The sequence below is a fragment of the Alexandromys fortis genome, unplaced genomic scaffold (genome assembly GCF_014885135.2).
Source record: "Alexandromys fortis isolate MF-2015 unplaced genomic scaffold, M_Fortis_MF-2015_v1.1 scaffold_22, whole genome shotgun sequence".
NCBI classification, from domain to species: Eukaryota; Metazoa; Chordata; class Mammalia; order Rodentia; family Cricetidae; genus Alexandromys; species Alexandromys fortis.
The window spans coordinates 15,943,538-15,955,441 of record NW_026067900.1 but is presented as its reverse complement, the minus strand read 5'-3'; the positions used below and the strand labels follow the sequence as shown (position 1 = coordinate 15,955,441).

At 41.6% G+C, this 11,904-nt stretch overlaps 1 protein-coding gene across 1 annotated transcript in view; it reads left to right on the top strand.

Annotated features, from left to right (window-relative positions):
• The first annotated feature begins 766 nt into the window (after nt 1–766).
• Hmgn3 (high mobility group nucleosomal binding domain 3) overlaps nt 767–11,904 on the top strand; it is a 41,891-nt gene continuing 30,753 nt past the window's right edge. The window contains exon 1 of the mRNA XM_050127281.1: nt 767–937. Within this exon, the coding sequence (XP_049983238.1) occupies nt 923–937 (15 nt within the window). The 5' untranslated portion in view covers nt 767–922. The remainder of the gene's footprint in view (nt 938–11,904) is intronic.

The following is an 11,904-nucleotide window of genomic DNA, read 5'->3' as shown; positions in this document are numbered from 1 at the left end:
CCCCACCACTGAGGTCCTTCACCAGGATGAAACTGACCCTTATAAAACAAATTCAGAAATGTATATTTTGAAATTCTTTATAGAACTTTGAGCAACATTACACTATACATGAAAGGTGTTGTTTAAATGTACATACTTAAAATATAAATTTGTTCTTCCTTTTTCGATTTCTCCCTAATCCCCACAACAAACACACTATATCCATTTTCACACAGAATTGGCCAAATTTGTATGTGACTTGTAATCGTAGATTAAAATAAATAATAATAACAATAATAATAATAATAAATCACAATTAGACCGAGGCATTTTTCTATTTGTTAGAGGTGAGACTGAGAGCCCTAGAAACTGTAAGACTTCCTTAGCAAAGGTCCTTCCTATCCTGTACAGATCTGCACCATGAACACCCATTACAAGTTTTTATGAGTAACCAGTGTACAAGATACCCTGTGTTCCTATTTACATTATAAAGTCAACATGTCAGTACTTTTCTTTTCTACAAAGGTGCGTTCTGCTCTAACCCAAAGAAGGCGCGTGAAGCAATGAAACTCTAAGCCTGAAGCCTACTAGTTCAACTGGGCATGCTCAGTCGCCAGGCAGATTATTTTTTTTCTTTTCTTTTTTTCCCAGTGAAGTAGAAACTACAACTGCGCGTACTGGGTGAGCGGGGGTGGGCGTGCCCTCGTGGAATTTAGAACGTTCCCTCAGCCAATGGGGCCTCGCGACCGGCTGGCGGGGCTCGCCATTGGGGGACGGGGATGCGAGCGAGTGGAGCGCCGGGGGAGGAAGCGGAGGTGCAGGTCGGAGAGGCCGGGCTAGCCGAGCCCATTGCAGGAGCAGCTGCAGCAGCTAGGCAACATCCAGCGGCGTGCCAGGCGGCCCAGCCCGTTGCTTTACTTTTTGCTGCACCAACGTAGTCATTATGCCGAAGAGAAAGGTAAGTCCTGCTGAAAAAAATTGCCCGCAGGCCCTCGAGTGTGCTCGGAGCAAGCCCCCCGGCGTTGCGATGGACGTAGCGATGCGCCTAGTAACTCAGGCACCGGGCACCGCTGCTGCCCGCTCCTTTTGCAGATGCCTGTTGCAGACCTCGCTGTTCCCGCACCGAGCTCCGAGTGTTACTTTCCCTCCAGGGTCGTGTCCTCCCCTCTCCATCAACTCCTGGCTGGAATGGTTTCCACCTCTTGTCAGCAGCAGCCAGGGCGAGTGTCCATCCCCCTCGCAGGAGTTTCCTCTTGGCAAACTCCAGGTTGTTCTCAGGGTGGAGGGAAAACAACTGGAAGAGGCTCCTAGGTCAGGGAAATCAAAAACGGTGGGAAGAGTCTGAGGAGCCAGGCGGGGTCAGGAGTGTCCCCCGGGCCATGCCCAGTGCGAGCGATGCGGGCGGAAGGCCGGGAGAGGGAAAGCCATGTTTCTCTACGCCAGCCCTGCTGCGCCGTGGACCCGTATGTTCCCACTCCGGTGTCGGTGTCAATCACCGGCCGCGAGGGCGGGCGGGGCAGTGCGCAGCGCGGGGTAGGCGGCGAGGAAGGGGGCTGGTGCCAAGCACAACCGACCCTGGCCAAGGTCAGGGGCCACCAAGCCCTGACCGCTATCCCATCCACCACACCACGCTTGGACAGGCCGGGAACCGGGGTCATTTTAGTGTCTTTTCTGCCCCTTGTGGGTTGTGTCCCCTTCCGCGAAGGGACATCACAAGCCACACGTGGGGTCACACAGCTTCTCAGGGTGGGGCTTCGACTTGTCATTGGACTGGTAAAGGAAGGGCAGATTTTTTTTTAACCCCTCCCTGAGAGAACCGGTGTGTGAGAACTGATTCCAAAAAAAAAAAAAAAAAAAAAAAAAAAAAAAAAAAAAAGGAAAGAAAGAAAACAAACAAAAAACCTGCCCCAAAGGATCTAAGTCAACCAGTGTGGCCATTAAAGTTGGAACTTGATAATGCCCTGCTTTCCCCCAAGACTGCAATGATTTGTGTGTGTGTGTGGCTGCATTATTTAAAACTATCGAAGCCTTAAATTTTAGAAGGTTTTGCTTTCTTATATATTGTCACTGGAACTTGATTGTAAACGCTTCCACTCCTTTCAAATTTATTTTTATTACATTCATTTATTTTGTGTGTGCTGGGGACGCACTGGCACCCACATGACAGTAGTAGATTCTCTTCTGCCATGTGGCTTGTGGGTTGTGGGAATCGACAGCAAGAGTCTTTACTCCTTGAGCCATCTCCCCAAGCCCAGGCATCTCCATTCTTTAAAAGAAAACCAATCATATTAATTAGAAGGTCTTTCTTCGAGTTTAATGAGAACCTACCCTGTGTCTCATGCTGGGTGGAGTCCGGTGTGCATTATCTCATTGAGTCCTCCTAACCACACAACTATTTTCGACTCATTGAGCAGGGTCTGAAGCCGGATTGCCCAACATTTCATTAGCCATTGGTTTATAGTGGAGCTGCCATCCATGCAAAGGTATTATTGGCCACCATGGACAACTCTTCTCTTCATTTAGAGATGGGTAGGGGCCAGGAGAATTTAGGAAATCTAGAGCCTGTAGTTGAAGAAGCTTGTGGCATGCTAAGAGTAGGAGCTCTTGAGTCTCGTTGTTCAAGCTTCATTTGATGGCAGCATTGTTTTTCCAGCACTGTTGTACTAGAATGATGTCACTGTTTGCAGCCTTTTATCTGAGGTTAGTGACGAGCTGGGAATTCTAGCGGAATCAGAGGAACTAATTATCGAGACATGAGTTACAGAGGGAGTTGAGGCTAACTCTTTTCCTGGGGATGACTAACAGGTTTGGTAAGCAGCAGGTCACATACACCCTTTATGAATAATGGCTCCTGGCTTGGGGGAACTTTTCCTTGATCAGGGGCCACTGCTGGTGAAACCGTCACTCATATTTTCTGACACTATCCATCTCTAAAGGAAAAGGGAAGAAAAGAATGCAGAAGAAACTGGCTTTGTGTTTTACATCTTTGAAAGGCAGGGACCCTTTATGGAGTTAGCTAGTACTCAGTTCTTCAACTAGGGGCAAACGGGGTCCTTGATTAACAAGTCTTTTTAATGCTATCTGGAGGCCAAACACCTGATTTGCTATCTGAGCAGGAGCAGCCACAGATCACATGGCTGTGATAACCATCCCACCTAGTCATCAAGCCTTAGTGGAGTCTTGGAGTTCCTTGGAACTGACATTAGAAACCATTGTCCCCAGGTGAAGTCTGCACAGCTGTGCAAGAAAGGGACTAGAGACAATCCATGCATAGGCCTTAGAGGTCTATAAAGCCAGGTGATTGCCGAAGGATTTGCATACTATAATCACCATATTTCCTTGTCTAAAGAACTACCTATTCTGCTTTGTAAATTAAATTGTGTCTGCATACACATGCAGATGTGCACACACACACATACATACATACACACACACACGTCACATGGGTGGGAGTCAGAGCCCAAAGTTGGCTACCTACCTCTATTCCTTTCAGTCTTTGACTGAGCCTCGACCTCATTGATTTGGCTAGACTGACTCTCACTACCTCTCCAGCACTAGAATTATGCACATGCAGGCATCTGACTTTTATGTGTGTGCTGGGAATAAAACCCATGCTTGAGGGGCAGGCAATTGGCTCACTGAGCCATCTCCCCAATGTGGTGATCAGGTTTAGAAGTCCCACATCATATTTTCCTTGCCATCTCTGCCCCATGTTTCACTGTTTCATAGAGATGTTACTTAGCAGACTTCTACATCCTGCAGATCAAAAAGTAGTACTAAAGTCAGTGAAAACATCTGAAGACCTAGCACTGTCTAAATATTGTAGGGACACAGTTTGTTCTCCAAGAGCTTATATTTAATTCAATGAAGTGATAAGATTAGCAGACAGAAAAGGAGTTAACTGACATTTGGGCTTATAGAGGTTACAGAATGTGCTGTTCAGATTGAAAGACCAAGGATAGATAAGAAGAAAGGTTGAATTTGGGCTGGTTGGTCTTGAAAGTGTAGGTAGGACTCAAGGTAAAATTCAGCGTCATTTTCTGTTAGCAGGCATTTGGCTGCCTCTTCTTATTATACCCTAACACAATTAGGCCTCAGCTACACAACTTCAAGGCCACAATAGCATCTTTATTATTATAAACTATTCTTAAGATACTTCTTTGTAAGTTTTACACACACACACTTTTCTTTATTAGTGGCATTAAACCAATTTTTAAATGACCGCAATTTATTTTGATTTAAGCAGTGCAACCCTTAACACTGTAATGTCTTTCTAATATTTAAATGAAGTTAAATATTTCTAAGATTTAAATTTAATAATTTAAATTATTAAATTATAATTGTATATTAAATTATACAATTATATTATTGTATAATAATATTGTATTATACAATGGATGGTGAGTGAGCAAACTCTCATGGACTCAGGTGGTGGTGGGACAATGACTGACTGAGTTCTAGACTGTTCTGCCCTGACAGCCACAAATGCCAGCAGAGGTCATGTTGTGATCTCATGTTCTATACAGAAGCGTTACCAGCAAGGCCTGGATTCAGTCCTGGCCTGGTCAACAAGCCCATTTTCACATCCTTTTTGTTTCCGATTCTTTAACCCTACATTTGCTGTGTCTGGCACATCATGCCAGAAGTTGTCTAGTACAATATTGTCCACAAAGTGGGCCTGGTGTGCACAGTGATCTCTTTCCAGAAAGGAAAGTCTGTCTATTCCTCACCATATCAGCTGTAGGAGTTCCCCGGTGGCATTTTTCAGGTCACTTATGTGTATTATCATATCATCTGCAAATAATGGCACTTTGACTTCTTTCTTTTCAATTTGTAGCTCCTTGATCTCTTTCGATTGTCTTATTGCTCTAGCTAGGACTTCATGTACTATATTGAATAGTTATAGAGAGAGTGAACAACTTTGTTTTGTTCCTGATTTTGGTGAAATTGCTTTGAGTTTCTCCCCATTTATTTTGATGTTAGCTATAGGCTTGCTGTAGATTACCTTTATTATGTTCATGTTTGTCTATTGTATCCCTACTCTCTCCGAGACTTTTGTCATGAATAGGTGCTGGATTTTGTCAAAGACCTTTTCTGCATCTAATGAGATGATCTTGTGGTTTGTGTATTTCAGTTTGTTTATATGGTAGATTGCATTTACTGATTTTTTTGTATGTTGTATGCATATCCCTGTATTTCTGAGATAAAGCCTACTTGATCATGAATGGTCTTTTTGATATGTTCTTGGATTTGGTTTGCAAGTATTTTGTTGAGTATTATTGCATCTATGTTCATAGTGGAAACTGGTCTGCAATTCTCTTTGTTGAGTCTTTTTGTGGTTTGGACATCAGAGTGACTGTGGCCTCATAAAATGAATTGGGTAATCTTCCTTCTGTTTCTATTTTGTGGAATAATTTGAGGAGTATTGATGTTAACTCTTCTTTAAAAGTCTGATAAAACTCTGTGCTAAAACCATCTGGTACTAGACTTTTTTGATTGGGAGAGTTGTATGTAATGACTGTTTCTGTTTCACTGGGGGTTATATTTCTGTTTAAATTGTTCATCTGATCTTGATTTGACTTTGGTAAAATTGAGAAAATTATTAATTTCTTTTAAATTTCCAATTTTGTGGAGTACTGGTTTTTAAATTATGTCTTTATGATTCTCTGTATTTCCTCGGTGTCTGTTGTTATGTCCTCCTTTTTGTTTCTGATTTTATTAATTTGGATATTTTGTTAGTTTAGAAAAGGATTTGTCTCTTTTGTTGATTTTTCTCAAAGAACCACTCTTTGTTTCATTGATTCTTTGTAGTGTCCTCTTTGTTTCTATTTTATTGGTTTCAGCCCTCTGTTTGGTTATTTCTTGCCATCTACTTCTCCTCTTGGGTGAGCTTGCTTCTTTTGGTTCTAGAGCTTTTAGGTGTCCTAGTATGAGATCTCTCCAAATGTGTGTGTGTGTGTGTGTGTGTGTGTGTGTGTGTGTGTGTGTGTGAGCATTTAGCTCTATTAATGACTTTCATTGTGTCCCCTAAGTTTGGGTATGCAGTATATTCATTTTCATTGAATTCTAGAAAGTCTTTAATTTGTTTCTTATTTCTGTCTTGACCCATTTTTCAGTAGACAGTTGTTCCTTTACAATGCATTTGTAAGCTTTCTGTTGTTTCTGTTGTTGTTTATATCCTGGTTTTTGTTTTAGTTTTGTTTTTGAGACAGGGTTTCTCTGTGTAGCTTTATAGCCTGTTCTGGAACTTGCTCTGTAGACCAGACTAGCCTTGAACTCACAGAGAGCCGACGGTCTCTGCCTCCCAAATGATGGGACCAAAGGTGTGTGTGCCACCACTACCCAACGATTTCCACTTTAATTATTGGTGGTCTGATAGAATAAAGGGGGTTATTTCAATTTTCTTGTATCTATTGAGATTTTCTTTGTATCCAAGTATGTGGTCAGTTTTGGAGAAAATGCTAAAAAGAATGTATAGTGTTCTGTGTTTGGGTGAAAAGCTCGATAAATTTAAGTTCATTTGTTTTATGATGTCTGTAGGCTCCAGTATTTCTCTGTTTAGTTTTTGTCAGGAAGACATGTTGGTTGGTGAAACTGGGGTATTGTAGTCTCCCACTGTCAGTGTGTAAGGGTCAATATGCTCTTTTCTCTATTTCTTTCACAAAAGTGGGTGCCCTTGTAATTGGGGCATATAGGTTAAGAATTGTAATGTCATCTTGGTGGATTTTTTCTTTGATCCGTATGAAGTGTCCTTCCTCATCTCTTTTGATTAGTTTTGGTTTGAAGTCTATTTTACTAGATATTAAAATGGCTATACCAGCTTGCCTCTTAGGTTCATTTACTTGGAATACCTTTTTTTTTTTAAGAGTCTATTCATGCTCTTCTGGCTTTTAGAGTCTCCATTGAGAAGGGAGGTGTAATTCTGATTAGTCTGCCTTTATATGTTCCTTGCACTTTTTCCTTTGCAGCTCTTGGTATTCTTTCTCTGTTTTGTATGTTTAGTGTTTTGATTGTTATGTGCTAGAGAACTTTCTTTTCTGGTCCAATTTGTTTGTTATTCTGTATGCTTCTTATACCTTATAAGCATGTCCTTCTTTAGGTTAGGAAAATTTTCTTATGATTTTGTTGAAAATATTTTCTAGGCCTTTGAACTGGGATTTTCCTCTATTCCTAATACTCTTAGGTTTGGTCTTTTCATTAGTGTTCCAGATTTCCTGGATGTTTTGTGTCAGGAATTCTTTAGATTTAACATTTTCTTTAACTAATGGTATCCATTTCTTCTATTGTATCTTCAGTGCCTGAGATTCTCTCTTCCATCTCTTGTATTCTCTTGGTGATGCTTACATCTGTAGTTCCGATTTGCTTACCTAGGTTTTCCGTTTCCAGAATTCCCCCAGTTTGTGTTTTGTTTATTGCTTCTATTTCCATTTTCAGGTCTTGAATAGTTTTATTCATTTTCTTTAACTGTTTGTTTGTTTCTTGACTTTCTTTAAGGGATTTATTCCTTTCCTCCCATTGTTTGTGTTTTCTTGGCTTTCTTCAAGGGATTTATTCATTTTATCAAGTTATTCATTGATGGTTTCCTGTATTTCTTTAAGGGATTTATTCATTTCCTCTTTATGTACCTCCATCCTCTTCATATAGTTGATTTTAAGGTCTTTTTCTTGCGCTTCAGCTATGTTGGACTATTCAGGGCCTGCTCTGATAGGATAGGTGGGCTCTAGTGGAGACATCTTGCCTTGGCTGTTACTGATTGTATTCTGAGGCTGGCATCAAGGCATCTGGTCTTGGGGTGATTCTAGGTCTCAGTGCTGATTTCTGGATTTTTCTCTGTTGGGTGGGTGGATTTCCAGAGAATGTGGTGGTTGTATGTTGCGATTTTCCTGGCCTGCTAGACTGGTGTGTTCACAAGGAATGCCTGCTGGTGTTTGGGGCTAGGATGCAAGAATGAGTGGGGTAAGGAGGTCAGGAGGCGATGGTTTATGGGACCACATGAGGTGTAGACAAGGAGGAGGGGAGGCTGCAGCTGCTATTCTGTTGTGGAGCTATGGATGACGCTAAGGACTGAGTCTGGGTGAAGAAAGAAAAGTGGAGAAGATCTGCCCATCCATCGTTAGGGCAGCTTACCTGGTCTTTTGGAAGGCACAGCTTGTGGTTGAGCAGTGGGTGTCCACCCAGTTTGAGGACTGGGATGAAGTCCAGGAGGATCAGTAGGGTGTGGTTTGTGGAATCCACAAAAGGTGTGTGGTGAGGGCTGCAGCTGGCATTCTGTTGAAATACTAGGGTTGACCCTGAGAGGACTGGGTCTGAGGGAACAGAGAGCTATTAAAATTTGAGGTTTTAATTTGAGGGGTTTTTTTGTTTGTTTGTTTTGTTTTTTGAGTTTTTTTTTTTTTTCCTTTAATGGAAGGGCCCAATAGCATTGGACCTGGAATGAGAGAGGCATAATTAACAGTACTCAAGGTTTCAAAGTGTGTATTTCAAAAGACTGTTCCTTATTATAACAACAAAGATGGAGACTATAGATGAAATGTTTGAAATGTTGATAAATTTGTCTACATATGGATAAATATTTCAATGTGGGAAAATTACTAAAAATTTAAAATTTGTGAATTAAAAAAAAGGAAAAATATCTGTACCAAGTAGCACTGAAAGGAAGAGGTTTGCTATCTTGAAGAGAGTGTCTCACATGTCTTTATAGAGATGATAGGTATTATTATAGGAAAAACATGCTCAAATAAAAGTAGTCACTCTGAGGGCTGTAACTGCTCTTGCAGAGAACCTGAGTTCAGTTCCTAGCACCAATGTCTGGCAGCTCACAACCACCTGTAATTCCAGCTCCGGGGAATCTGCTGCCTTCTTCTGGCCTCTATGGGCATCTGCATGTAACATGCACACACACACGCACACACACACACAGTTTAAAAAATAAGTAAGTCTTTAAAAATATTTACATGTACTAGAAATCAGAGGTATGTATATGTTTGTAATTGACAAGATGTGGTTTTCTTTAAATGATCAGACTAAAAGAAGCAAGATTCCCTCCTGATGAAGCATTGCAGATCCCTTATACAAAGATTTATTGAAATTGGCTCCCTTCCCATTCTTCTGGAGGGCACAACTCAGTGACTTTTCAGTGAATTGCACAGCCATGCAACCATTCCCACTATCCAGCTCAAAAAGATACCCTACAAAAAAGCATGCTAACTCCCACCGTCACTGGGCTGCTCTTTTTTCTTACTACAGTTGACTTTTCTGGAAATTTCATATAAAAGAAACTTACAGTTTATAGTGTTTTGTTTCTGACTTGTGTCATATTTTTGAGGTTGCTATGTGTGGTAGTATATGCCATGACTCCATTGTTTTATTGTCTATTCGTACTCTATTGTATGGTTCCACTGCCTTCTTGCTCATCTCTTCAAAGGGTGAAAAGCATTCAGATTGTCTCAACTTTTTCTGCTATAGATAATTCTGCATATATTTGTGTATAAGTCATTGTGTGGATACATAATTTTTAGTCATAATTTTTATCTTGGTAATATTTCAGAGAGTGGAATTGGAGTGTTCCTTTGCACACATGCTTTGTACTGTGCAGGTGTTTGCTTATGAATTTTAACTTAAAGCCTCATGAGCTTTAACTTACATTTCTATAGCCAGCAATGATGACCATCTTTTCGTGTGTGTGTGTGTGTGTGTGTTTTCATGGAGTGCCGCAGATCAAAACCAGAGTCTTGTATATGCTCATGTTCTGCTTCTGAGCAGCAACGCCTGTTCAGATGTTTTCGTCCATTCTTAAATTGGGTTGTGTCTCAGTTTGCTTTTTATTTCTATGCTAAAACCCCATGACCAAAAGCAGCTTGGGGGGTGTTATTTGGTTTTTAGGTCACAGTCCTTCATCAGGAGAAGCCAAGACAGGAGCTCATGGCAGGACTGAAGAAGTGACCACTGAGGAATTACTGGTGTTCTTCCCACAGCTTGCTTGCTTTTTTATACCCACATCAGTCATTAGTCAGTGCAGACTTGCCCCACAGAATTGTCTAGAAGCTAGTCTATGGAAGCGTCTCTAACTTCAGGGTTCCTCTTCCCATACGGCTCAGGTTGACACATACACAAGCTCAGGTTGTTTGTCATCATATAGACTTGTAAGAATTTTTATGTATTCAAGTTCAATTTTTGGTTTGGTTTGGTTTGGTTTTTTTTCCAGACAGGGATTCTCTGTGTAGTGTAGTGTAAGAGGACCTGCTTTTGGTCCCAGCTGCCCTGGTCCCAGCCGCCCTGCTAGCTTACACCCAAAATAATCACACAGAAATTGTATTAATTAAATTACTGTAGTAATGTGGAGAGAGCGGCAGGGCTGCATCCCCAGCACCCAGCCGCCCGCATGGCTAGCTTATGCCCCGAAATAATTACACAGAAACTGTATTCATTTAAACACTGCTTGGTCCATTAGCTCTAGCCTCTTATTGGCTAGCTCTTACATATTGATCTAACACATTTCTAATATCCCTGTAACACCACGAGGTGTCTTACCAGGGAAGATCTTAACTTGCGTCTGTGTCCAGTGGGAGAATCATGGCTACTCTGACTCAGCTTCTTTCTCCCAGCATTCTGTTCTGTTTACTCCTCCTACCCAATTTGCTGTCCTATTAAAGGGCCAAGGCAGTCTCTTTATTTAACCAATGAAATTAACACAAAACAGAAGACTCTCCCCCATCAAATTACTGCCTGGTCCATTACCTCTAGCCTCTTATTGGCTAACTCTCACATCTTGATTTAACCCATTTCTAATCATCTGTATTGCCATTTGACTGTGGCTTACCAGCATGAGTCAACCAGCATCCGTCTCAGGCAGGAGAACCATGACATCTGTCACACTGTCTTTCCCAGAATTCTATTCTGTCTTCCCTGCCTACCTGAGTTCCACCCTATCAACTAGGCCAAGGCAGTTTCTTTAATAACCAATGAAAGCAACACAAATACAGAAGGACCTCCTACAGTGTAGCCCTGGCTATCCTGCAACTCTGTCCATAGACCAGGCTGACCTCAAACTCACAGGGAGCCTCCTGCATCTGCCTCTGAGTATTGGAATTAAAGGCATGTGCCCCCACTGCATGGCTAGGAATTTTTATATATTCAAAATATAAGGTCTTTATCAGGTATGTGGTTCTTAGATATTTGCTACCACCTTAGGTTGTAAGCCTTGAGAGTAGACGCCTTTACCAGGGAGCTGTCTGGCTAACCCTGCCCTGACAAACACCTTTCCCCTAGAGTTGTCTGGCGAACCCTGTCCTCTTTACTTTTTCAAGGTTGTTGTCTAGCACCTTGTATCTAAATCAACGTTGTTATTTGATTATGTTTACAAATTAACTTTGTTTTGAAATCCTTCTAATTTTATAGAGCCATGAAATCCCCTATTCCCCCAGAGCACCGGACAGAGGTACTATACATGTTTCGTGAACAAGTGGATCAATTAATTGTTTTTAAGGGAGGAAAATAGATAAATTTAATTATTTCAGACGGGGGGGGGTGCCTAATGTGATCCTGTATTCATTGTTTACTGGTAGTGTGGTTTGGTGCAGTTTACCTAGCCCCTCCTTCCTTAGCATCTTTATCGTTTTCTAGGGCTTGGTTTCCTAGTGTGGAAGGCCAGGATAATAATATATTTTGCCTCACTGGGAATTAATTGAGCTGGTGAGAGTACTTAGCTGGCATGGGGGGGTAGTCATCACTGAGATGGTGGTAGTACTTAGTACAGTGTCAGGATGGGGGGACAGTCATCACTGAAATGCTGATAGTACTTTAGTACAGTGTCATGATGGGGGACAGTCATCACTGAGATGCTGAGAGTACTTAGTACAGTGTCAGGAGGGGGGACAGTCATCACTGAGATGCTGATAGTACTTAGTACAGTGTCAGGATGGGGGG